Source organism: Scyliorhinus torazame, chromosome 2, assembly GCF_047496885.1.
Source record: "Scyliorhinus torazame isolate Kashiwa2021f chromosome 2, sScyTor2.1, whole genome shotgun sequence".
NCBI lineage: Eukaryota > Metazoa > Chordata > Chondrichthyes > Carcharhiniformes > Scyliorhinidae > Scyliorhinus > Scyliorhinus torazame.
Window position 1 is genome coordinate 189,951,901 of NC_092708.1, and position 27,656 is coordinate 189,979,556.

At 49.7% G+C, this 27,656-nt stretch overlaps 1 protein-coding gene across 2 annotated transcripts in view; it reads right to left on the reverse strand.

Annotated features, from left to right (window-relative positions):
• The window catches only part of cdk15 (cyclin-dependent kinase 15), a 152,861-nt gene that overhangs the window by 93,515 nt on the left and 31,690 nt on the right, over positions 1-27,656 (reverse strand). For both annotated transcript variants that reach the window (XM_072481644.1, XM_072481638.1), the window contains exons 6-7: positions 23,173-23,267; positions 21,622-21,684 (exon numbers count right to left, since the gene is read on the reverse strand). In XM_072481644.1, the coding sequence (XP_072337745.1) occupies positions 21,622-21,684; positions 23,173-23,267 (158 nt within the window). The remainder of the gene's footprint in view (positions 1-21,621; positions 21,685-23,172; positions 23,268-27,656) is intronic.

Below are 27,656 nucleotides of genomic sequence, written 5' to 3' on the forward strand. Positions count from 1 at the left end.
TAAGGGAACCAGAGGGTGACCAGTGTTAAGGGAACCAGAGGGTGACCAGTGTTAAGGGAACCAGAGGGTGACCAGTGTTCGGGAACGAGAGGGTGACCAGTGTTGGGGAACCAGAGGGTGATCAGTGTTGGGGAACCAGAGGGTGACCAGTGTTAAGGGAATAAGAGGGTGACCAGTGTTAAGGGAATAAGAGGGTGTCCAGTGTTGGGGAACCAGAGTGTGACCAGTGTTGGGGAACCAGAGGGTGAACAGTGTTAAGGGAACCAGAGGGTGACCAGTGTTAAGGGAATAAGAGGGTGACCAGTGTTAAGGGAATAAGAGGGTGTCCAGTGTTGGGGAATCAGAGGGTGACCAGTGTTAAGGGAATAAGAGGGTGTCCAGTGTTAAGGGAACCAGAGGGTGATCAGTGTTAAGGGAACCAGAGGGTGACCAGTGTTGGGGAACCAGAGGGTGATCAGTGTTGGGGAATCAGAGGGTGATCAGTGTTAAGGGAACCAGAGGGTGACCAGTGTTGGGGAACCAGAGGGTGATCAGTGTTGGGGAATAAGAGGGTGACCAGTGTTAAGGGAACCAGAGGGTGATCAGTGTTAAGGGAACCAGAGGGTGACCAGTGTTGGGGAATAAGAGGGTGACCAGTGTTAAGGGAACCAGAGGGTGATCAGTGTTGGGGAATAAGAGGGTGACCAGTGTTGGGGAATCAGAGGGTGATCAGTGTTAAGGGAACCAGAGGGTGACCAGAGTTGGGGAACCAGAGGGTGATCAGTGTTGGGGAATCAGAGGGTGATCAGTGTTGGGGAATCAGAGGGTGACCAGTGTTAAGGGAATAAGAGGGTGTCCAGTGTTAAGGGAACCAGACGGTGATCAGTGTTAAGGGAACCAGAGGGTGACCAGTGTTGGGGAACCAGAGGGTGACCAGTGTTGGGGAACCAGAGGGTGATCAGTGTTGGGGAATCAGAGGGTGATCAGTGTTGGGGAATCAGAGGGTGACCAGTGTTAAGGGAATAAGAGGGTGTCCAGTGTTAAGGGAACCAGAGGGTGATCAGTGTTAAGGGAACCAGAGGGTGACCAGTGTTGGGGAATAAGAGGGTGACCAGTGTTAAGGGAACCAGAGGGTGATCAGTGTTGGGGAATAAGAGGGTGACCAGTGTTGGGGAACCAGAGGGTGATCAGTGTTGGGGAATCAGAGGGTGACCAGTGTTAAGGGAACCAGAGGGTGATCAGTGTTAAGGGAACCAGAGGGTGACCAGTGTTGGGGAATAAGAGGGTGACCAGTGTTAAGGGAACCAGAGGGTGACCAGTGTTGGGGAACCAGAGGGTGATCAGTGTTGGGGAATCAGAGGGTGATCAGTGTTGGGGAATCAGAGGGTGACCAGTGTTAAGGGAATAAGAGGGTGTCCAGTGTTAAGGGAACCAGAGGGTGATCAGTGTTGGGGAATCAGAGGGTGACCAGTGTTAAGGGAATAAGAGGGTGTCCAGTGTTAAGGGAACCAGAGGGTGATCAGTGTTGGGGAATCAGAGGGTGACCAGTGTTAAGGGAATCAGAGGGTGACCAGTGTTAAGGGAATAAGAGGGTGTCCAGTGTTAAGGGAATAAGAGGGTGTCCAGTGTTGGGGATCCAGAGGGTGATCAGTGTTGGGGAACCAGAAGGTGATCAGTGTTAAGGGAATAAGAGGGTGTCCAGTGTTAAGGGAAAAAGAGGGTGATCAGTGTTGGGGAATCAGAGAGTGACCAGTGTTAAGGGAATAAGAGGGTGACCAGTGTTAAGGGAATCAGAGGGTGACCAGTGTTGGGGAACCAGAGGGTGATCAGTGTTAAGGGAACCAGAGGGTGACCAGTGTTCAGGGAACCAGAGGGTGACCAGTGTTAAGGGAATCAGAGGGTGACCAGTGTTAAGGGAACCAGAGGGTGACCAGTGTTAAGGGAACCAGAGGGTGACCAGTGTTAAGGGAACCAGAGGGTGTCCAGTGTTAAGGGAACCAGAGTGTGACCAGTGTTGGGGAATCAGAGGGTGATCAGTGTTAAGGGAACCAGAGGGTGACCAGTGTTAAGGGAATAAGAGGGTGTCCAGTGTTAAGGGAACCAGAGGGTGGTCAGTGTTGGGGAATCAGAGGGTGACCATTGTTAAGTGAATAAGAGGGTGTCCAGTGTTAAGGGAACCAGAGGGTGATCAGTGTTGGGGAATAAGAGGGTGACCAGTGTTAAGGGAACCAGAGGGTGATCAGTGTTAAGGGAACCAGAGGGTGACCAGTGTTGGGGAACCAGAGGGTGATCAGTGTTAAGGGAATAAGAGGGTGATCAGTGTTGGGGAATCAGAGGGTGATCAGTGTTGGGGAATCAGAGGGTGATCAGTGTTGGGGAATAAGAGGGTGACCAGTGTTAAGGGAACCAGAGGGTGACCAGTGTTGGGGAACCAGAGGGTGATCAGTGTTGGGGAATCAGAGGGTGATCAGTGTTGGGGAATCAGAGGGTGACCAGTGTTAAGGGAATAAGAGGGTGTCCAGTGTTAAGGGAACCAGAGGGTGATCAGTGTTGGAGAATCAGAGGGTGACCAGTGTTAAGGGAATAAGAGGGTGTCCAGTGTTAAGGGAACCAGAGGGTGATCAGTGTTGGGGAATCAGAGGGTGACCAGTGTTAAGGGAATCAGAGGGTGACCAGTGTTAAGGGAATAAGAGGGTGTCCAGTGTTAAGGGAATAAGAGGGTGTCCAGTGTTGGGGATCCAGAGGGTGATCAGTGTTGGGGAACCAGAAGGTGATCAGTGTTAAGGGAATAAGAGGGTGTCCAGTGTTAAGGGAATAAGAGGGTGATCAGTGTTGGGGAATCAGAGAGTGACCAGTGTTCAGGGAATAAGAGGGTGACCAGTGTTAAGGGAATCAGAGGGTGACCAGTGTTGGGGAAAGAGGGTGATCAGTGTTAAGGGAACCAGAGGGTGACCAGTGTTAAGGGAACCAGAGGGTGACCAGTGTTAAGGGAATCAGAGGGTGACCAGTGTTAAGGGAACCAGAGGGTGACCAGTGTTAAGGGAACCAGAGGGTGGCCAGTGTTAAGGGAATAAGAGGGTGTCCAGTGTTGGGGAACCAGAGTGTGACCAGTGTTGGGGAATCAGAGGGTGATCAGTGTTAAGGGAACCAGAGGGTGACCAGTGTTAAGGGAATAAGAGGGTGTCCAGTGTTAAGGGAACCAGAGGGTGGTCAGTGTTGCGGAATCAGAGGGTGACCAGTGTTAAGGGAATAAGAGGGTGTCCAGTGTTAAGGGAACCAGAGGGTGATCAGTGTTGGGGAATAAGAGGGTGACCAGTGTTAAGGGAATCAGAGGGTGATCAGTGTTAAGGGAACCAGAGGGTGACCAGTGTTGGGGAACCAGAGGGTGATCAGTGTTAAGGGAATAAGAGGGTGATCAGTGTTGGGGAATCAGAGGGTGATCAGTGTTGGGGAACCAGAGGGTGATCAGTGTTGGGGAATCAGAGGGTGATCAGTGTTACGGGAACCAGAGGGTGATCAGTGTTGGGGAATAAGAGGGTGTCCAGTGTTAAGGGAACCAGAGGGTGATCAGTGTTAAGGGAACCGGAGGGTGATCAGTGTTGGGGAATCAGAGGGTGACCAGTGTTAAGGGAATAAGAGGGTGTCCAGTGTTAAGGGAACCAGAGGGTGATCAGTGTTGGGGAATCAGAGGGTGACCAGTGTTAAGGGAATCAGAGGGTGACCAGTGATAAGGAAATAAGAGGGTGTCCAGTGTTAAGGGAATAAGAGGGTGATCAGTGTTAAGGGAATCAGAGTGTGACCAGTGTTAAGGGAACCAGAGGGTGATCAGTGTTGGGGAACCAGAGGGTGATCAGTGTTGGGGAACCAGAGGGTGATCAGTGTTAAGGGAATAAGAGGGTGTCCAGTGTTAAGGGAATAAGAGGGTGATCAGTGTTGGGGAATCAGAGAGTGACCAGTGTTAAGGGAATAAGAGGGTGACCAGTGTTACGGGAATCAGAGGGTGACCAGTGTTGGGGAACCAGAGGGTGATCAGTGTTAAGGGAACCAGAGGGTGATCAGTGTTGGGGAATCAGAGGGTGACCTGTGTTAAGGGAATAAGAGGGTGTCCAGTGTTAAGGGAACCAGAGGGTGATCAGTGTTGGGGAACCAGAGGGTGACCAGTGTTGGGGAACCAGAGGGTGATCAGTGTTAAGGGAATAAGAGGGTGATCAGTGTTGGGGAATCAGAGGGTGATCAGTGTTAAGGGAACCAGAGGGTGACCAGTGTTAAGGGAACCAGAGGTTGACCAGTGTTGGGGAACCAGAGGGTGATCAGTGTTGGGGAACCAGAGGGTGACCAGTGTTAAGGGAATAAGAGGGTGATCAGTGTTGGGGAATCAGAGGGTGATCAGTGTTAAGGGAACCAGAGGGTGACCAGTGTTAAGGGAAGCAGAGGGTGACCAGTGTTGGGGAACCAGCGGGTGATCAGTGTTAAGGGAATAAGAGGGTGTCCAGTGTTAAGGGAATAAGAGGGTGATCAGTGTTGGGGAATCAGAGAGTGACCAGTGTTAAGGGAATCAGAGGGTGACCAGTGTTGGGGAACCAGAGGGTGACCAGTGTTAAGGGAATAAGAGGGTGATCAGTGTTGGGGAATAAGAGGGTGACCAGTGTTAAGGGAACCAGAGGGTGATCAGTGTTAAGGGAACCAGAGGGTGTCCAGTGTTAAGGGAACCAGAGGGTGACCAGTGTTAAGGGAACCAGAGGGTGATCAGTGTTAAGGGAACCAGAGGGTGACCAGTGTTAAGGGAAGCAGAGGGTGATCAGTGTTAAGGGAACCAGAGGGTGTCCAGTGTTAAGGGAACCAGAGGGTGACCAGTGTTAAGGGAATCAGAGGGTGATCAGTGTTAAGGGAGCCAGAGGGTGTCCAGTGTTAAGGGAACCAGAGGGTGACCAGTGTTCAGGGAATAAGAGGGTGATCAGTGATAAGGGAACCAGAGGGTGTCCAGTGTTAAGGGAACCAGAGGGTGACCAGTGTTAAGGGAATAAGAGGGTGACCAGTGTTAAGGGAATAAGTGGGTGATCAGTGTTAAGGGAATAAGAGGGTGATCAGTGTTGGGGAACCAGAGGGTGACCAGTGTTAAGGGAATAAGAGGGTGACCAGTGTTAAGGGAACCAGAGGGTGATCAGTGTTGGGGAATAAGAGGGTGAACAGTGTTAAGGGAATAAGAGGGTGACCAGTGTTAAGGGAACCAGAGGGTGACCAGTGTTAAGGGAACCAGAGGGTGACCAGTGTTAAGGGAATAAGAGGGTGACCAGTGTTAAGGGAACCAGAGGGTGACCAGTGTTAAGGGAACCAGAGGGTGACCAGTGTTAAGGGAATAAGAGGGTGATCAGTGTTGGGGAACCAGAGGGTGACCAGTGTTAAGGGAATGAGAGGGTGTCCAGTGTTAAGGGAATCAGAGGGTGATCAGTGTTAAGGGAATAAGAGGGTGTCCAGTGTTAGGGGAATAAGAGGGTGATCAGTGTTGGGGAACCAGAGGGTGACCAGTGTTAAGGGAATAAGAGGGTGACCAGTGTTAAGGGAACCAGAGGGTGTCCAGTGTTAAGGGAATCAGAGGGTGATCAGTGTTAAGGGAATAAGAGGGTGATCAATGTTGGGGAACCAGAGGGTGACCAGTGTTAAGGGAATAAGAGGGTGATCAGTGTTAAGGGAATAAGAGGGTGTCCAGTGTTAAGGGAACCAGAGGGTGTCCAGTGTTAAGGGTATAAGAGGGTGATCAGTGTTGGGGAACCAGAGGGTGATCAGTGTTAAGGGAACCAGAGGGTGACCAGTGTTAAGGGAATCAGGGGGTGACCAGTGTTGGGGAATCAGAGGGTGATCAGTGTTGGGGAACCAGAGGGTGATCAGTGTTAAGGGAATCAGAGGGTGATCAGTGTTAAGGGAATAAGAGGGTGATCAGTGTTAAGGGAATCAGAGGGTGATCAGTGTTAAGGGAATAAAAGGGTGACCAGTGTTGGGGAATCAGAGGGTGACCAGTGTTAAGGGAATAAGAGGGTGATCAGTGTTAAGGGAATAAGAGGGTGATCAGTGTTAAGGGAATAAGAGGGTGATCAGTGTTAAGGGAATCAGAGTGTGACCAGTGTTAAGGGAACCAGAGGGTGACCAGTGTTGGGGAACCAGAGGGTGATTTGTGTTGGGGAACCAGAGGGTGATCAGTGTTGGGGAATCAGAGGGTGATCAGTGTTAAGGGAACCAGAGGGTGACCAGTGTTGGGGAACCAGAGGGTGATCAGTGTTAAGGGAATCAGAGGGTGATCAGTGTTAAGGGAATAAGAGGTTGATCAGTGCTGGGGAATCAGAGGGTGACCAGTGTTAAGGGAACCAGAGGGTGACCAGTGTTGGGGAACCAGAGGGTGATCAGTGTTGGGGAACCAGAGGGTGATCAGTGTTAAGGGAATAAGAGGGTGATCAGTGTTAAGGGAATAAGAGGGTGATCAGTGTTAAGGGAACCAGAGGGTGACCAGTGTTAAGGGAACCAGACGGTGTCCAGCGTTAAGGGAACCAGAGGGTGACCAGTGTTGGGTAATCAGAGGGTGACCAGTGTTGGGGAATCAGAGGGTGATCAGTGTTAAGTGAACCAGAGGGTGACCAGTGTTAAGGGAACCAGAGGGTGTCCAGTGTCAGAGAACCAGAGGGTGACCAGTGTTAAGGGAACCAGAGGGTGTCCAGTGTCAGAGAACCAGAGAGTGACCAGAGTCGGGAAACCAGAGAGTGACCAGAGTCAGGGACCCAGAGATGGGCCAGTGTCAGAGAAGCAGAGAGTGACCAGAGTCAGAGAACTAGAGAGTGACCAGTGTCAGGGTAACCACAGAGTGACCACTGTCAGAGAACCAGAATGTGACCAGTGTCAGAGAACCAGAGAGTGACCAGTGTCAGAGAACCAGAGTGTGACCAGTGTCAGAGAACCAGAGAGTGACCAGTGTCAGAGAACCAGAGAGTGACCAGAGACAGAGAACCAGAGAGTGACGAGAGCCAGAGAACCAGAGAGTGACCAGTGTGACGGGAACTAGAGAGTGACCAGAGTCAGAGAACCAGAGAGTGACCAGTGTCAGAGAACCAGAGAGTGACCAGTGTCAGAGAACCAGAGAATGACCAGAGTCAGAGAACCAGAGAGTGACCAGTGTGACGGGAACCAGAGAGTGACCAGAGTCAGAGAACCAGAGAGTGACCAGTGTCAGAGAACCAGAGAGTGACCAGTGTCGGAGAACCAGACAGTGACCAGTGTCAGGAGAACCAGAGAGTGACCAGTGTCAGAGAACCAGAGAGTGACCAGTGTCAGGGAACCAGAGAGTGACAAGAGTCAGAGAACCAGAGAGTGACCAGTGTCAGGGGAACAAGACAGTGACCCGTGTCAGAGAACCAGAGAGTGACCAGAGTCAGCGAAACAGAGAGTGACCAGTGTGACGGGAACCAGAGAATGACCAGTGTCAGAGAAACAGAGAGTGACCAGAGTCAGGGAACCAGAGAGTGACCAGAGTCAGGGAAACTAGAGAGTGACCAGCGTCAGAGAGCCAGAGAGTGACCAGTGTCACACGAACCAGAGAATGGCCAGTGTCACATGATCAAGAGAGTGACCAGAGTCAGGGAAACTGGAGAGTGACCAGTCAGAGAACAAGAGAGTGACCAGAGTCAGAGAACCAGAGAATGACCAGAGTCAGGGAAACTAGAGAGTGACCAGTCAGAGAACAAGAGAGTGACCAGTGTCAGAGAACCAGAGAATGACCAGAGTCAGAGAACCAGAGAATGACCAGTGTCAGAGAACCAGACAGTGACCAGTGTCAGGAGAACCAGAGAGTGACCAGAGTCAGAGAACCAGAGAGTGACCAGAGTCAGAGAACCAGAGAGTGACCAGTGTCAGAGAAACAGAGAGTGACCAGAGTCAGAGAACCAGAGAGTGACCAGAGTCAGAGAACCAGAGAGTGACCAGTGTCAGGGAACCAGAGAATGACCAGTGTCAGAGAAGCAGAGAGTGACCAGTGTCAGGGGAACCAGAGAATGACCAGTGTCAGGCGAACCAGAGAATGACCAGTGTCAGAGAACCAGAGCGTGACCAGAGTCAGAGAACCAGAGGGTGACCAGAGTCAGAGAAACAGAGAGTGACCAGTGTCAGGGAACCAGAGAATGACCAGTGTCAGAGAACCAGAGAGTGACCAGTGTCAGGGGCACCAGAGAGTGACCAGTGTCAGAGAACCAGAGAGTGACCAGTGTCAGGGGAACCAGAGAGTGACCAGTGTCAGAGAACCAGAGTGTTACCATTGTCAGAGAACCAGAGAGTGACCAGTGTCAGGGGAACCAGAGTTACCAGTGTCACAGAACCAGACAGTGACCAGAGTCAGAGAACCAGAGAGTGACCAGTGTCAGAGAACCAGAGAGTGACCAGTGTCAGGGGAACCAGAGAGTGACCAGTGTCAGGGGAACCAGAGAGTGACCAGTGTCAGAGAACCAGAGAGTGACCAGTGTCAGAGAACCAGAGAGTGACCAGAGTCAGAGAACCAGAGAGTGACCAGTGTCAGAGTACCAGAGAGTGACCAGTGTCACGGGAACCAGAGAATGACCAGTGTCACATGATCAAGAGAGTGACCAGAGTCAGAGAACAAGATAGTGACCAGTGTCAGAGAACCAGAGAGTGACCAGAGTCAGAGAACCACAGAGTGACCAGAGTCAGAGAACCAGAGAGTGACCAGTGTCAGGGAACCAGAGAATGACCAGTGTCAGGGGAACCAGAGTTACCAGTGTCACAGAACCAGACAGTGACCAGAGTCAGAGAACCAGAGAGTGACCAGTGTCAGGGGAACCAGAGAGTGATCAGTGTCAGGGGAACCAGAGAGTGACCAGTGTCAGAGAACCAGAGAGTGACCAGTGTCAGAGAACCAGAGAGTGACCAGAGTCAGAGAACCAGAGAGTGACCAGTGTCAGAGTACCAGAGAGTGACCAGTGTCACGGGAACCAGAGAATGACCAGTGGCACGTGATCAAGAGAGTGACCAGAGTCAGAGAACAAGAGAGTGACCAGTGTCAGAGAACCAGAGAGTGACCAGAGTCAGAGAACCACAGAGTGACCAGAGTCAGAGAACCAGAGAGTGACCAGTGTCAGGGAACCAGAGAATGACCAGTGTCAGGGAACCAGAGAGTGACCAGTGTCAGAGAACCAGAGAGTGACCAGTGTCAGGGGAACCAGATAGTGACCAGTGTCAGAAAACCAGAGAGTGACCAGTGTCAGAGAACCAGAGAGTGACCAGAGTCAGGGGAACCAGATAGTGACCAGTGTCAGAAAACCAGACAGTGACCAGAGTCAGTGAACCAGAGGGTGACCAGTGTCAGAGAACCAGAGAGTGACCAGTGTCAGGGAACCAGAGAGTGACCAGAGTCAGTGAACCAGAGGGTGACCAGTGTCAGAGAACCAGAGAGTGACCAGTATCAGGGCAACCAGAGAGTGACCAGTGTCAGAGAACCAGAGAGTGACCAGTGTCAGAGAACCAGAGAGTGACCAGAGTAAGAGAACCAGAGAGTGACCAGTGTTAGAGAACCAGAGAATGACCAGAGTCAGAGAACCAGAGAGTGACCAGTGTCAGAGAACCAGAGAGTGACCAGTGTCAGAGAACCAGAGAGTGACCAGTGTCAGAGAACTAGAGAGTGACCAGTGTCAGAGAACCAGAGAGTGACCAGCTTCAGAGAACCAGAGAGTGACCAGAGTCAGAGAACCAAAGAGTGACCAGTGTCAGAGAACAAGAGAGTGACCAGTGTCAGAGAACCAGAGAGTGACCAGTGTCAGAGAACCAGAGAGTGACCAGAGTCAGAGAACCAGAGAGTGACCAGTGTCAGAGAACCAGAGAGTGACCAGTGTCAGAGAACCAGAGAGTGACCAGAGTCAGAGAACCAGAGAGTGACCAGTGTCTGAGAACCAGAGTGTGACCAGTGTTAGAGAGTGACCAGTGTCAGAGAGTGACCAGGGTCAGGGAACCAGAGAGTGACTAGAGTCAGAGAACCAGAGAGTGACCAGTGTCACAGGAACCAGAGGGTGACCAGGGTCAGAGAACCAGAGAGTGACCAGTGTCAGAGAACCAGAGAGTGACCAGTGTCTGAGAACCAGAGTGTGACCAGTGTTAGAGAGTGACCAGTGTCAGAGAGTGACCAGGGTCAGGGAACCAGAGAGTGACTAGAGTCAGAGAACCAGAGAGTGACCAGTGTCACAGGAACCAGAGGGTGACCAGGGTCAGAGAACCAGAGAGTGACCAGTGTCAGAGAACCAGAGAGTGACCAGTGTCAGAGAACCAGAGAATGACCAGAGTCAGAGAACCAGAGAGTGACCAGTGTCAGAGAACCAGAGAGTGACCAGTGTCAGAGAAACAGAGAGTGACCAGTGTCCGAGAACCAGAGAGTGACCAGTGTCAGAGAACCAGAGTGTGACCAGTGTAAGAGAGTGACCAGTGTCAGAGAGTGACCAGGGTCAGGGAACCAGAGAGTGACCAGTGTCCGTGAACCAGAGAGTGGCCAGTGTCTGAGAACCAGAGTGTGACCAGTGTAAGAGAGTGACCAGTGTCAGAGAGTGACCAGGGTCAGGGAACCAGAGAGTGACTAGTGTCAGAGAACCAGAGTGACCAGTGTCAGAGAACCAGAGAGTGACCAGTGTCAGAGAACCAGAGAGTGACCAGTGTCAGAGAACAAGAGAGTGACCAGTGTCAGTGAACCAGAGAATGACCAGAGTCAGAGAACCAGAGAGTGACCAGTGTCAGAGAACCAGAGTGTGACCAGTGTCAGAGAAACAGAGAGTGACCAGTGTCCGTGAACCAGAGAGTGGCCAGTGTCTGAGAACCAGAGTGTGACCAGTATAAGAGAGTGACCAGTGTCAGAGAGTGACCAGGGTCAGGGAACCAGAGAGTGACTAGTGTCAGAGAACCAGAGAGTGACCAGTGTCAGAGAACCAGAGAGTGACCAGTGTCAGAGAACCAGAGAGTGACCAGTGTCAGACAACAAGAGAGTGACCAGTGTCAGAGAACCAGAGAATGACCAGAGTCAGAGAAACAGAGAGTGACCAGTGTCAGAGAACCAGAGAATGACCAGTGTCAGAGAAACAGAGAGTGACCAGTGTCCGAGAACCAGAGAGTGACCAGTGTCAGAGAACCAGAGAGTGAGCAGTGTCAGGGTAACCAGAGAGTGGCCAGTGTCAGGGGAACCAGAGAGTGACCAGTGTCAGGGAACCAGAGAGTGACCAGAGTCAGGGGAACCAGAGAGTGACCAGTGTCAGGGGAACCAGAGAGTGACCAGAGTCAGGGAACCAGAGAGTAACCAGTGTCAGAGAACCAGAGAGTGACCAGTGTCAGAGAACCAGAGAGTGACCAGTGTCAGGGAACCAGAGAGTGACCAGTGTCAGAAAATCAGAGAGTGACCAGTGTCAGAGAGCCAGAGAGTGACCAGTGTCAGGGAACCAGAGAATGACCAGTGTCAGAGAACCAGAGAGTGACCAGTGTCAGGGGAACCAGAGAGTGACCAGAGTCAGAGAGCCAGAGAGTGACCAGTGTCAGAGAACCAGAGAATGAGCAGTGTCAGAGAACCAGAGAGTGACCAGTGTCAGATAACCAGAGAGTGACCAGTGTCAGAGAACCAGAGAATGAGCAGTGTCAGAGAACCAGAGAGTGACCAGTGTCAGGGAACCAGGGAGTGACCAGTGTCAGCGAACCAGAGAGTGACCAGTGTCAGGGGAACCAGAGTGACCAGTGTCACAGAACCAGACAGTGACTAGAGTTAGAGAACCAGAGAGTGACCAGTGTCAGAGAACCAGAGAGTGACCAGTGTCAGGGGAACCAGAGAGTGACCAGTGTCAGGGGAACCAGAGAGTGACCAGTGTCAGAGAACCAGAGAGTGACCAGTGTCAGAGAACCAGAGAGTGACCAGAGTCAGAGAACCAGAGAGTGACCAGTGTCAGAGTACCAGAGAGTGACCAGTGTCACGGGAACCAGAGAATGACCAGTGTCACGTGATCAAGAGAGTGACCAGAGTCAGAGAACAAGAGAGTGACCACTGTCAGAGAACCAGAGAGTGACCAGAGTCAGAGAACCACAGAGTGACCAGTGTCAGAGAACCAGAGAGTGACCAGAGTCAGAGAACCACAGAGTGACCAGAGTCAGAGAACCAGAGAGTGACCAGTGTCAGAGAACCAGAGAGTGACCAGAGTCAGAGAACCACAGAGTGACCAGAGTCAGAGAACCAGAGAGTGACCAGTGTCAGGGAACCAGAGAATGACCAGTGTCAGGGAACCACAGAGTGACCAGTGTCAGGGGAACCAGAGATTGACCAGTGTCAGAGAACCAGAGAGTTACCATTGTCAGAGAACCAGAGAGTGACCAGAGTCAGAGAACCAGACAGTGACCAGAGTCAGAGAACCAGAGGGTGACCAGTGTCAGAGAACCAGAGGGTGACCAGTGTCAGAGAACCAGAGAGTGACCAGTGTCAGAGAACCAGACAGTGACCAGAGTAAGAGAACCAGAGAATGACCAGTGCTAGAGAAACAGAGAATGACCAGAGTCAGAGAACCAGAGAGTGACCAGTGTCAGAGAACCAGAGAGTGACCAGTGTCAGAGAACCAGAGAGTGACCAGTGTCAGAGAACTAGAGAGTGACCAGTGTCAGAGAACCAGAGAGTGACCAGCTTCAGAGAACCAGAGAGTGACCAGAGTCAGAGAACCAAAGAGTGACCAGTGTCAGAGAACAAGAGAGTGACCAGTGTCAGAGAACCAGAGAGTGACCAGAGTCAGAGAACCAGAGAGTGACCAGTGTCAGGGAACCAGAGAGTGACCAGTGTCAGAGAACCAGAGAGTGGCCAGTGTCTGAGAACCAGAGAGTGACCAGTGTCAGAGAACCAGAGAGTGACCAGTGTCAGGGAACCAGAGAGTGACCAGTGTCAGAGAACCAGAGAGTGGCCAGTGTCTGAGAACCAGAGTGTGACCAGTGTCAGAGAACCAGAGAGTGACCAGTGTCAGAGAACCAGAGAGTGACCGGAGTCAGAGAACCAGAGAGTGACCAGTGTCAGGGAACCAGAGAATGACCAGTGTCAGGGAACCAGAGAGTGACCAGTGTCAGAGAACCAGAGAGTGGCCAGTGTCTGAGAACCAGAGTGTGACCAGTGTAAGAGAGTGACCAGTGTCAGAGAGTGACCAGGGTCAGGGAACCAGAGAATGACTAGAGTCAGAGAACCAGAGAGTGACCAGTGTCACAGGAACCAGAGGGTGACCAGTGTCAGAGAACCAGAGAGTGACCAGTGTCAGAGAACCAGAGAGTGGCCAATGTCAGAGAACCAGAGAGTGACCAGTGTCAGAGAATCAGAGAGTGACCAGTGTCAGAGAACCAGAGAATGACCAGAGTCAGAGAACCAGAGAGTGACCAGTGTCAGGGAAACAGAGAGTGACCAGTGTCCGAGAACTAGAGAGTGACCAGTGTCAGAGAACCAGAGAGTGAGCAGTGTCCGAGAACTAGAGAGTGAGCAGTGTCAGGGTAACCAGAGTGTGGCCAGTGTCAGGGGAACCAGAGAGTGACCAGTGTCAGGGAACCAGAGAGTGACCAGAGTCAGGGGAACCAGAGAGTAACCAGTGTCAGAGAACCAGAGAGTGACCAGTGTCAGAGAACCAGAGAGTGACCAGTGTCAGAGAACCAGAGAGTGACCAGTGTCAGAGAACCAGAGAGTGACCAGTGTCAGAAAATCAGAGAGTGACCAGTGTCAGAGAGCCAGAGAGTGACCAGTGTCAGGGAACCAGAGAATGACCAGTGTCAGAGAACCAGAGAGTGACCAGTGTCAGGGGAACCAGAGAGTGACCAGTGTCAGAGAACCAGAGAGTGACCAGTGTCAGAGAACCAGAGAGTGACCAGTGTCAGAGAACCAGAGAATGAGCAGTGTCAGAGAACCAGAGAGTGGCCAGTGTCTGAGAACCAGAGAGTGACCAGTGTCAGAGAACCAGAGAGTGACCAGTGTCAGGGAACCAGAGAGTGACCAGTGTCAGAGAACCAGAGAGTGGCCAGTGTCTGAGAACCAGAGTGTGACCAGTGTCAGAGAACCAGAGAGTGACCAGTGTCAGAGAACCAGAGAGTGACCGGAGTCAGAGAACCAGAGAGTGACCAGTGTCAGGGAACCAGAGAATGACCAGTGTCAGGGAACCAGAGAGTGACCAGTGTCAGAGAACCAGAGAGTGGCCAGTGTCTGAGAACCAGAGTGTGACCAGAGTCAGAGAACCACAGAGTGACCAGAGTCAGAGAACCAGAGAGTGACCAGTGTCAGGGAACCAGAGAATGACCAGTGTCAGGGGAACCAGAGTTACCAGTGTCACAGAACCAGACAGTGACCAGAGTCAGAGAACCAGAGAGTGACCAGTGTCAGAGAACCAGAGAGTGACCAGTGTCAGGGGAACCAGAGAGTGATCAGTGTCAGGGGAACCAGAGAGTGACCAGTGTCAGAGAACCAGAGAGTGACCAGTGTCAGAGAACCAGAGAGTGACCAGAGTCAGAGAACCAGAGAGTGACCAGTGTCAGAGTACCAGAGAGTGACCAGTGTCACGGGAACCAGAGAATGACCAGTGGCACGTGATCAAGAGAGTGACCAGAGTCAGAGAACAAGAGAGTGACCAGTGTCAGAGAACCAGAGAGTGACCAGAGTCAGAGAACCACAGAGTGACCAGAGTCAGAGAACCAGAGAGTGACCAGTGTCAGGGAACCAGAGAATGACCAGTGTCAGGGAACCAGAGAGTGACCAGTGTCAGAGAACCAGAGAGTGACCAGTGTCAGGGGAACCAGATAGTGACCAGTGTCAGAAAACCAGAGACTGACCAGTGTCAGAGAACCAGAGAGTGACCAGTGTCAGGGGAACCAGATAGTGACCAGTGTCAGAAAACCAGACAGTGACCAGAGTCAGTGAACCAGAGGGTGACCAGTGTCAGAGAACCAGAGAGTGACCAGTGTCAGGGAACCAGAGAGTGACCAGAGTCAGTGAACCAGAGGGTGACCAGTGTCAGAGAACCAGAGAGTGACCAGTATCAGGGCAACCAGAGAGTGACCAGTGTCAGAGAACCAGAGAGTGACCAGTGTCAGAGAACCAGAGAGTGACCAGAGTAAGAGAACCAGAGAGTGACCAGTGTTAGAGAACCAGAGAATGACCAGAGTCAGAGAACCAGAGAGTGACCAGTGTCAGAGAACCAGAGAGTGACCAGTGTCAGAGAACCAGAGAGTGACCAGTGTCAGAGAACTAGAGAGTGACCAGTGTCAGAGAACCAGAGAGTGACCAGCTTCAGAGAACCAGAGAGTGACCAGAGTCAGAGAACCAAAGAGTGACCAGTGTCAGAGAAACAGAGAGTGACCAGCGTCAGAGAACCAGAGAGTGACCAGTGTCAGAGAACCAGAGAGTGACCAGTGTCAGAGAACCAGAGAGTGACCAGAGTCAGAGAACCAGAGAGTGACCAGTGTCAGAGAACCAGAGAGTGACCAGAGTCAGAGAACCAGAGAGTGACCAGTGTCAGGGAACCAGAGAATGACCAGTGTCAGGGAACCAGAGAGTGACCAGTGTCAGAGAACCAGAGAGTGGCCAGTGTCTGAGAACCAGAGTGTGACCAGTGTTAGAGAGTGACCAGTGTCAGAGAGTGACCAGGGTCAGGGAACCAGAGAGTGACTAGAGTCAGAGAACCAGAGAGTGACCAGTGTCACAGGAACCAGAGGGTGACCAGGGTCAGAGAACCAGAGAGTGACCAGTGTCAGAGAACCAGAGAGTGACCAGTGTCAGAGAACCAGAGAATGACCAGAGTCAGAGAACCAGAGAGTGACCAGTGTCAGAGAACCAGAGAGTGACCAGTGTCAGAGAAACAGAGAGTGACCAGTGTCCGAGAACCAGAGAGTGACCAGTGTCAGAGAACCAGAGTGTGACCAGTGTAAGAGAGTGACCAGTGTCAGAGAGTGACCAGGGTCAGGGAACCAGAGAGTGACCAGTGTCCGTGAACCAGAGAGTGGCCAGTGTCTGAGAACCAGAGTGTGACCAGTGTAAGAGAGTGACCAGTGTCAGAGAGTGACCAGGGTCAGGGAACCAGAGAGTGACTAGTGTCAGAGAACCAGAGTGACCAGTGTCAGAGAACCAGAGAGTGACCAGTGTCAGAGAACCAGAGAGTGACCAGTGTCAGAGAACAAGAGAGTGACCAGTGTCAGTGAACCAGAGAATGACCAGAGTCAGAGAACCAGAGAGTGACCAGTGTCAGAGAACCAGAGTGTGACCAGTGTCAGAGAAACAGAGAGTGACCAGTGTCCGTGAACCAGAGAGTGGCCAGTGTCTGAGAACCTAAGTGTGACCAGTATAAGAGAGTGACCAGTGTCAGAGAGTGACCAGGGTCAGGGAACCAGAGAGTGACTAGTGTCAGAGAACCAGAGAGTGACCAGTGTCAGAGAACCAGAGAGTGACCAGTGTCAGAGAACCAGAGAGTGACCAGTGTCAGACAACAAGAGAGTGACCAGTGTCAGAGAACCAGAGAATGACCAGAGTCAGAGAAACAGAGAGTGACCAGTGTCAGAGAACCAGAGAATGACCAGTGTCAGAGAAACAGAGAGTGACCAGTGTCCGAGAACCAGAGAGTGACCAGTGTCAGAGAACCAGAGAGTGAGCAGTGTCAGGGTAACCAGAGAGTGGCCAGTGTCAGGGGAACCAGAGAGTGACCAGTGTCAGGGAACCAGAGAGTGACCAGAGTCAGGGGAACCAGAGAGTGACCAGTGTCAGGGGAACCAGAGAGTGACCAGAGTCAGGGAACCAGAGAGTAACCAGTGTCAGAGAACCAGAGAGTGACCAGTGTCAGAGAACCAGAGAGTGACCAGTGTCAGGGAACCAGAGAGTGACCAGTGTCAGAAAATCAGAGAGTGACCAGTGTCAGAGAGCCAGAGAGTGACCAGTGTCAGGGAACCAGAGAATGACCAGTGTCAGAGAACCAGAGAGTGACCAGTGTCAGGGGAACCAGAGAGTGACCAGAGTCAGAGAGCCAGAGAGTGACCAGTGTCAGAGAACCAGAGAATGAGCAGTGTCAGAGAACCAGAGAGTGACCAGTGTCAGATAACCAGAGAGTGACCAGTGTCAGAGAACCAGAGAATGAGCAGTGTCAGAGAACCAGAGAGTGACCAGTGTCAGGGAACCAGGGAGTGACCAGTGTCAGCGAACCAGAGAGTGACCAGTGTCAGGGGAACCAGAGTGACCAGTGTCACAGAACCAGACAGTGACTAGAGTTAGAGAACCAGAGAGTGACCAGTGTCAGAGAACCAGAGAGTGACCAGTGTCAGGGGAACCAGAGAGTGACCAGTGTCAGGGGAACCAGAGAGTGACCAGTGTCAGAGAACCAGAGAGTGACCAGTGTCAGAGAACCAGAGAGTGACCAGAGTCAGAGAACCAGAGAGTGACCAGTGTCAGAGTACCAGAGAGTGACCAGTGTCACGGGAACCAGAGAATGACCAGTGTCACGTGATCAAGAGAGTGACCAGAGTCAGAGAACAAGAGAGTGACCACTGTCAGAGAACCAGAGAGTGACCAGAGTCAGAGAACCACAGAGTGACCAGTGTCAGAGAACCAGAGAGTGACCAGAGTCAGAGAACCACAGAGTGACCAGAGTCAGAGAACCAGAGAGTGACCAGTGTCAGAGAACCAGAGAGTGACCAGAGTCAGAGAACCACAGAGTGACCAGAGTCAGAGAACCAGAGAGTGACCAGTGTCAGGGAACCAGAGAATGACCAGTGTCAGGGAACCACAGAGTGACCAGTGTCAGGGGAACCAGAGATTGACCAGTGTCAGAGAACCAGAGAGTTACCATTGTCAGAGAACCAGAGAGTGACCAGAGTCAGAGAACCAGACAGTGACCAGAGTCAGAGAACCAGAGGGTGACCAGTGTCAGAGAACCAGAGAGTGACCAGTGTCAGAGAACCAGACAGTGACCAGAGTAAGAGAACCAGAGAATGACCAGTGCTAGAGAAACAGAGAATGACCAGAGTCAGAGAACCAGAGAGTGACCAGTGTCAGAGAACCAGAGAGTGACCAGTGTCAGAGAACCAGAGAGTGACCAGTGTCAGAGAACTAGAGAGTGACCAGTGTCAGAGAACCAGAGAGTGACCAGCTTCAGAGAACCAGAGAGTGACCAGAGTCAGAGAACCAAAGAGTGACCAGTGTCAGAGAACAAGAGAGTGACCAGTGTCAGAGAACCAGAGAGTGACCAGAGTCAGAGAACCAGAGAGTGACCAGTGTCAGGGAACCAGAGAATGACCAGTGTCAGGGAACCAGAGAGTGACCAGTGTCAGAGAACCAGAGAGTGGCCAGTGTCTGAGAACCAGAGAGTGACCAGTGTCAGAGAACCAGAGAGTGACCAGTGTCAGGGAACCAGAGAGTGACCAGTGTCAGAGAACCAGAGAGTGGCCAGTGTCTGAGAACCAGAGTGTGACCAGTGTCAGAGAACCAGAGAGTGACCAGTGTCAGAGAACCAGAGAGTGACCGGAGTCAGAGAACCAGAGAGTGACCAGTGTCAGGGAACCAGAGAATGACCAGTGTCAGGGAACCAGAGAGTGACCAGTGTCAGAGAACCAGAGAGTGGCCAGTGTCTGAGAACCAGAGTGTGACCAGTGTAAGAGAGTGACCAGTGTCAGAGAGTGACCAGGGTCAGGGAACCAGAGAATGACTAGAGTCAGAGAACCAGAGAGTGACCAGTGTCACAGGAACCAGAGGGTGACCAGTGTCAGAGAACCAGAGAGTGACCAGTGTCAGAGAACCAGAGAGTGGCCAATGTCAGAGAACCAGAGAGTGACCAGTGTCAGAGAATCAGAGAGTGACCAGTGTCAGAGAACCAGAGAATGACCAGAGTCAGAGAACCAGAGAGTGACCAGTGTCAGGGAAACAGAGAGTGACCAGTGTCCGAGAACTAGAGAGTGACCAGTGTCAGAGAACCAGAGAGTGAGCAGTGTCCGAGAACTAGAGAGTGAGCAGTGTCAGGGTAACCAGAGTGTGGCCAGTGTCAGGGGAACCAGAGAGTGACCAGTGTCAGGGAACCAGAGAGTGACCAGAGTCAGGGGAACCAGAGAGTAACCAGTGTCAGAGAACCAGAGAGTGACCAGTGTCAGAGAACCAGAGAGTGACCAGTGTCAGAGAACCAGAGAGTGACCAGTGTCAGAGAACCAGAGAGTGACCAGTGTCAGAAAATCAGAGAGTGACCAGTGTCAGAGAGCCAGAGAGTGACCAGTGTCAGGGAACCAGAGAATGACCAGTGTCAGAGAACCAGAGAGTGACCAGTGTCAGGGGAACCAGAGAGTGACCAGTGTCAGAGAACCAGAGAGTGACCAGTGTCAGAGAACCAGAGAGTGACCAGTGTCAGAGAACCAGAGAATGAGCAGTGTCAGAGAACCAGAGAGTGGCCAGTGTCTGAGAACCAGAGAGTGACCAGTGTCAGAGAACCAGAGAGTGACCAGTGTCAGGGAACCAGAGAGTGACCAGTGTCAGAGAACCAGAGAGTGGCCAGTGTCTGAGAACCAGAGTGTGACCAGTGTCAGAGAACCAGAGAGTGACCAGTGTCAGAGAACCAGAGAGTGACCGGAGTCAGAGAACCAGAGAGTGACCAGTGTCAGGGAACCAGAGAATGACCAGTGTCAGGGAACCAGAGAGTGACCAGTGTCAGAGAACCAGAGAGTGGCCAGTGTCTGAGAACCAGAGTGTGACCAGTGTAAGAGAGTGACCAGTGTCAGAGAGTGACCAGGGTCAGGGAACCAGAGAATGACTAGAGTCAGAGAACCAGAGAGTGACCAGTGTCACAGGAACCAGAGGGTGACCAGTGTCAGAGAACCAGAGAGTGACCAGTGTCAGAGAACCAGAGAGTGGCCAATGTCAGAGAACCAGAGAGTGACCAGTGTCAGAGAACCAGAGAGTGACCAGTGTCAGAGAACCAGAGAATGACCAGAGTCAGAGAACCAGAGAGTGACCAGTGTCAGGGAAACAGAGAGTGACCAGTGTCCGAGAACTAGAGAGTGACCAGTGTCAGAGAACCAGAGAGTGAGCAGTGTCCGAGAACCAGAGAGTGAGCAGTGTCCGAGAACTAGAGAGTGAGCAGTGTCAGAGTACCAGAGAGTGAGCAGTGTCCGAGAACTAGAGAGTGAGCAGTGTCAGGGTAACCAGAGTGTGGCCAGTGTCAGGGGAACCAGAGAGTGACCAGTGTCAGGGAACCAGAGAGTGACCAGAGTCAGGGGAACCAGAGAGTAACCAGTGTCAGAGAACCAGAGAGTGACCAGTGTCAGAGAACCAGAGAGTGACCAGTGTCAGAGAACCAGAGAGTGACCAGTGTCAGAAAATCAGAGAGTGACCAGTGTCAGAGAGCCAGAGAGTGACCAGTGTCAGGGAACCAGAGAATGACCAGTGTCAGAGAACCAGAGAGTGACCAGTGTCAGGGGAACCAGAGAGTGACCAGTGTCAGAGAACCAGAGAGTGACCAGTGTCAGAGAACCAGAGAGTGACCAGTGTCAGAGAACCAGAGAATGAGCAGTGTCAGAGAACCAGAGAGTGACCAGTGTTAGGGAACCAGAGAGTGACCAGTGTCAGGGAACCAGAGAGTGACCAGTGCTGGAGAACCAGTGAGTGACCAGTGTCAGAGAACCAGAGAGTGACCAGTGTCAGAGAGCCAGAGAGTGACCAGTGCTGGAGAATCAAGGAGTTACCAGTGTCAGGGGAACCAGAGAGTGACCAGTGTCAGCGAACCAGAGAGTGACCAGTGCTGGAGAACCAGTGAGTGACCAATGTCAGAGAACCAGAGAGTGACCAGTGTCAGAGAGCCAGAGAGTGACCAGTGCTGGAGAATCAAGGAGTTACCAGTGTCAGGGGAACCAGAGAGTGACCAGTGTCAGCGAACCAGAGAGTGACCAGTGCTGGAGAACCAGTGAGTGACCAGTGTCAGAGAGCCAGAGAGTGACCAGTGCTGGAGAATCAAGGAGTTACCAGTGTCAGGAGAACCAGAGAGTGACCAATGCTAGAGAATCAGGGAGTGGCCAATATCAGGGGAACCAGAGAGTGCCATCCACCATTGGAAACAGGCAGACTAGTGCTAATTGAACCAAAGTGACCAGGGTCAGAGAAAAAGTGGAGTCAGAGAAAAAATGGACCAAAGTGACGGGAACCTGGGTGACCAGTGGCAATGACCAGTCAGTTTGTGTCTTTACCGTCAAGGAAGGATTAATGAAAGTTGGAATTTTAGGACTGCTGCCTCACGGCGCTGAGGTCCCTGGTTCGAATCCCGGCTCTGGGTCGTTGTCCGTGTGGAGTTTGCATATTCTCCCCGTGTTTGCATGGGTTTGAGCCCCACAACCCAAAGATGTGCAGGGTAGGTGAATTGGCCATGCTAAATTGCCCCTTAATTGGAAAAAATGAATTGGGTACTCTTAAATTTATTTTTAAAAAATGAAAGTTGGAATCAAAGCGAGAAGTGAGACATGCATTGCGGGTTTGATAGTTTGCGTTAATTGAGCCTGTGTGTTGTGTATTTTACAGGATCAGTGCTGGAGTGGTCGATCATTTTCTCTCTCACAGTGTCAGGCTTGTTAATGGGAACAGTGGGCCTCTGCATCTCCTGAACTCCACCTTACCTTGACATTGTGTGTGTGCAGACCTCCTGGGTGCTGGGTCATGTACTGCGCAAGATCTGTTTGCTGGATTGGGAGAAAGAAACTGGAATGAATATAATACAGATTCAGCCAAGGCAGACTGCAAACTTTCCCTTGTAAATCCTTAAACACATCACCAAGTTCTGGAGTTAAGTGTATGACAACTGTAAGGGCCGGTTTAGTTCAGTGGGCTAAACAGCTGGTTTGTAATGCTGAACAAGGCCAGCAGCGCGGGTTCAATTCCCGTACCGGCTTACCCAAACAGGCGCCAGAATGTGGCGACTAGGGGCTTTTCACAGTAACTTCATACTTGTGACAAAGATTATTATTACAAAGAAACTTCCCCTTCTTGATCCAATTGTTTACTGATAATCTCAACTGTACCCTGTCTGCAGGTGATTTACTTCTTCATTTTCTCCCTCAAGCACAAACAACATTGAATTACATAGACTATACAAGCCAGAAACAGGCCATTCAGCCCATCCATCCCATGTCTGTCAGCATGTGTGAGGTTGGTTTGTATGGATCACATTAACATGTTTCTGTATCTAACTCCATCGGAGATGCCCCCACAGCCACAGTGTCCTATTCAACCCCACATCGGTGCTTTAAATCCACACTCAGTCATCGCCAACCACTTTCTTCCACACCCCAAGAATTGGCCGCCTGTTCTCAAAGCCTCCAGGACTGACTCCCCTGGCACTCTCGTTGCTGGACTCCCCACTCCCTCCCGGCTATTATACCCATCTCCATTGGCCTGCCATTTCTCATTGATTTGATTTCAAGATCCTTTTGTCTTCACAAATCTCTTTGTGGTGTCAAGCCTCTCTGAGACATCATTAGCATTGGTCAGAAAGTGAACCCTTTGATCCTCCTGGCACTAGACCAACCCTCGACCAACCCTCAACATCCACCCACCACTCCCTGACTCATCACTCCTGTCCCAAAAACCAGTCACAAACCTCTTCAAACGAGTCCAGGAAATTTTGATCTTCATGTTTATCCTAGGTCATCTTAACTCCATCATTCTGGGCCTCGATTGCCGAGCCATCTGGCACACCAATGTAGGGCATCCATGCCCTCCCCGCACAAACCCTTCCCTGTGTGTTGTACATCTTCACCCCTATTCTTGTCCATGTGCACAACTACATTGCAATCAGAAAACACTCTCAAGCCAGAGTCAAATGGGGTTGAAGTACGGGTCGGCCATGATCTAATCGAACGGCAGTCAGTGCTCAAGGGGTTGGATGGCCTCCTGATGGTCCCATGTCTCCACTCTCCTCCTACCAATGTGGAAATCAAGCTACATCTCGGTGTCTCCAAATATCAGCATTGCTACAATTCAGGTCTCTTGCAAATCTCCACTTCCATCATTCCACCATTGGCGGCCGTAACTTCAGCTGCCTGGGGCCAACGCTCTGGAAGTCCCTCCCTAAATCTCTCCCCCTTTTAAGGTGCGTTATAAAACATGAGCTTTGTTCGGTTACACACACACTTCACTCCTTCCACACCAACAGCAGTTAACTAACTCACCACATATTCAAAAACGAAGGTCAGAGTTTCCTGTGTGTGGATGATGTCGTGTAGCAGTACGATATTGCTGTGTTTCAATCCCTTCAGCAGCGAGGCTGCAGGCAGGAGAAAAGCAGGATACGAGATGTTTTCCGGAAAAGATAAAAGGGCATCAAGAATACGGTATATATAACACACCCTCACAGCAGTGAATTACAGTATATATAACACACCCTCACAGCAGTGAATTACGGTATATATAACACACCCTCACAGCAGTGAATTACGGTATATATAACACACCCTCACAGCAGTGAATTATGGTATATATAACACACCCTCACAGCAGTGAATTACGGTATATATAACACACCCTCACAGCAGTGAATTACAGTATATATAACACACCCTCACAGCAGTGAATTACGGTATATATAACACACCCTCACAGCAGTGAATTACGGTATATATAACACACCCTCACAGCAGTGAATTATGGTATATATAACACACCCTCACAGCAGTGAATTATGGTATATATAACACACCCGCACAGCAGTGAATTACGGTATATATAACACACCCTCACAGTAGTGAATTACGGTATATATAACACACCCGCACAGCAGTGAATTACGGTATATATAACACACCCGCACAGCAGTGAATTACGGTATATATAACACACCCTCACAGCAGTGAATTACGGTATATATAACACACCCTCACAGCAGTGAATTACGGTATATATAACACACCCTCACAGCAGTGAATTATGGTATATATAACACACCCGCACAGCAGTGAATTACGGTATATATAACACACCCTCACAGCAGTGAATTACGGTATATATAACACACCCGCACAGCAGTGAATTATGGTATATATAACACACCCGCACAGCAGTGAATTACAGTATATATAACACACCCTCACAGCAGTGAATTACGGTATATATAACACACCCTCACAGCAGTGAATTATGGTATATATAACACACCCTCACAGCGGTGAATTACGGTATATATAACACACCCTCACAGCAGTGAATTACAGTATATATAACACACCCTCACAGCAGTGAATTACGGTATATATAACACACCCTCACAGCAGTGAATTATGGTATATATAACACACCCGCACAGCAGTGAATTATGGTATATATAACACACCCGCACAGCAGTGAATTACGGTATATATAACACACCCTCACAGCAGTGAATTACGGTATATATAACACACCCGCACAGCAGTGAATTACGGTATATATAACACACCCTCACAGCAGTGAATTACAGTATATATAACACACCCTCACAGCAGTGAATTATGGTATATATAACATACCCTCACAGCGGTGAATTACGGTATATATAACACACCCTCACAGCAGTGAATTATGGTATTTGTAACACACCCTCACAGCGGTGAATTACGGTATATATAACACACCCGCACAGCAGTGAATTACGGTATATATAACACACCCGCACAGCAGTGAATTATGGTATTTGTAACACACCCTCACAGCGGTGAATTACGGTATATATAACACACCCTCACAGCAGTGAATTATGGTATTTGTAACACACCCTCACAGCGGTGAATTACGGTATATATAACACACCCGCACAGCAGTGAATTACGGTATATATAACACACCCGCACAGCAGTGAATTACAGTATATATAACACACCCTCACAGCAGTGAATTACAGTATATATAACACACCCTCACAGCAGTGAATTACGGTATATATAACACACCCTCACAGCAGTGAATTACAGTATATATAACACACCCTCACAGCAGTGAATTACAGTATATATAACACACCCTCACAGCAGTGAATTACGGTATATATAACACACCCGCACAGCAGTGAATTACGGTATATATAACACACCCTCACAGCAGTGAATTACGGTATATATAATACACCCGCACAGCAGTGAATTACGGTATATATAACACACCCGCACAGCAGTGAATTATGGTATATATAACACACCCTCACAGCGGTGAATTACGATGTATATAACACACCCTCACAGCAGTGAATTACAGTATATATAACACACCCTCACAGCAGTGAATTACAGTATATATAACACACCCTCACAGCAGTGAATTACGGTATATATAACACACCGTCACAGCAGTGAATTACAGTATATATAACACACCCTCACAGCAGTGAATTACAGTATATATAACACACCCTCACAGCAGTGAATTACGGTATATATAACACACCCGCACAGCAGTGAATTACAGTATATATAACACACCCTCACAGCAGTGAATTACGGTATATATAATACACCCGCACAGCAGTGAATTACGGTATATATAATACATCCTCACAGCAGTGAATTACGGTATATATAACACACCCTCACAGCAGTGAATTACGGTATATATAATACACCCGCACAGCAGTGAATTACGGTATATATAATACACCCGCACAGCAGTGAATTACGGTATATATAATACACCCGCACAGCAGTGAATTACGGTATATAGAATACACCCGCACAGCAGTGAATTACGGTATATATAACACACCCTCACAGCAGTGAATTATGGTATATATAACACACCCTCACAGCAGTGAATTACGGTATATATAATACACCCGCACAGCAGTGAATTACGGTACATATAATACATCCTCACAACAGTGAATTACAGTATATATAACACACCCTCACAGCGGTGAATTATGGTATATATAACACACCCGCACAACAGTGAATTACGGTATATATAATACATCCTCACAGCAGTGAATTACGGTATATATAACACACCCTCACAGCAGTGAATTACGGTATATATAACACACCCGCACAGCAGTGAATTACGGTATATATAACACACCCGCACAACAGTGAATTACGGTATATATAACACACCCTCACAGCAGTGAATTACGGTATATATAACACACCCTCACAGCAGTGAATTACGGTATATATAACACACCCGCACAGCAGTGAATTACGGTATATATAACACACCCGCACAGCAGTGAATTACGGTATATATAACACACCCGCACAGCAGTGAATTACGGTATATATAACACACCCGCACAGCAGTGAATTACGGTATATATAACACACCCGCACAGCAGTGAATTACAGTATATATAACACACCCTCACAGCAGTGAATTACGGTATATATAACACACCCTCACAGCAGTGAATTACGATATATATAACACACCCGCACAGCAGTGAATTACGGTATATATAACACACCCTCACAGCAGTGAATTACGGTATATATAACACACCCGCACAGCAGTGAATTACGGTATATATAACACACCCTCACAGCAGTAAATTATGGTATATCTAACACACCCTCACAGCAGTGAATTATGGTATATATAACACACCCGCACAACAGTGAATTACGGTATATATAACACACCCTCACAGCAGTGAATTACGGTATATATAACACATCCTCACAGCAGTGAATTACGGTATATATAATACACCCGCACAGCAGTGAATTACGGTACATATAATACATCCTCACAGCAGTGAATTACGGTATATATAACACATCCTCACAGCAGTGAATTACGGTATATATAATACACCCGCACAGCAGTGAATTACGGTACATATAATACATCCTCACAACAGTGAATTACAGTATATATAACACACCCTCACAGCGGTGAATTATGGTATATATAACACACCCGCACAACAGTGAATTACGGTATATATAATACATCCTCACAGCAGTGAATTACGGTATATATAACACACCCTCACAGCAGTGAATTACGGTATATATAACACACCCGCACAGCAGTGAATTACGGTATATATAACACACCCGCACAACAGTGAATTACGGTATATATAACACACCCTCACAGCAGTGAATTACGGTATATATAACACACCCTCACAGCAGTGAATTACGGTATATATAACACACCCGCACAGCAGTGAATTACGGTATATATAACACACCCGCACAGCAGTGAATTACGGTATATATAACACACCCGCACAGCAGTGAATTACGGTATATATAACACACCCGCACAGCAGTGAATTACGGTATATATAACACACCCGCACAGCAGTGAATTACAGTATATATAACACACCCTCACAGCAGTGAATTACGGTATATATAACACACCCTCACAGCAGTGAATTACGATATATATAACACACCCGCACAGCAGTGAATTACGGTATATATAACACACCCTCACAGCAGTGAATTACGGTATATATAACACACCCGCACAGCAGTGAATTACGGTATATATAACACACCCTCACAGCAGTAAATTATGGTATATCTAACACACCCTCACAGCAGTGAATTATGGTATATATAACACACCCGCACAACAGTGAATTACGGTATATATAACACACCCTCACAGCAGTAAATTATGGAATATCTAACACGCCCTCACAGCAGTGAATTATGGTATATATAACACACCC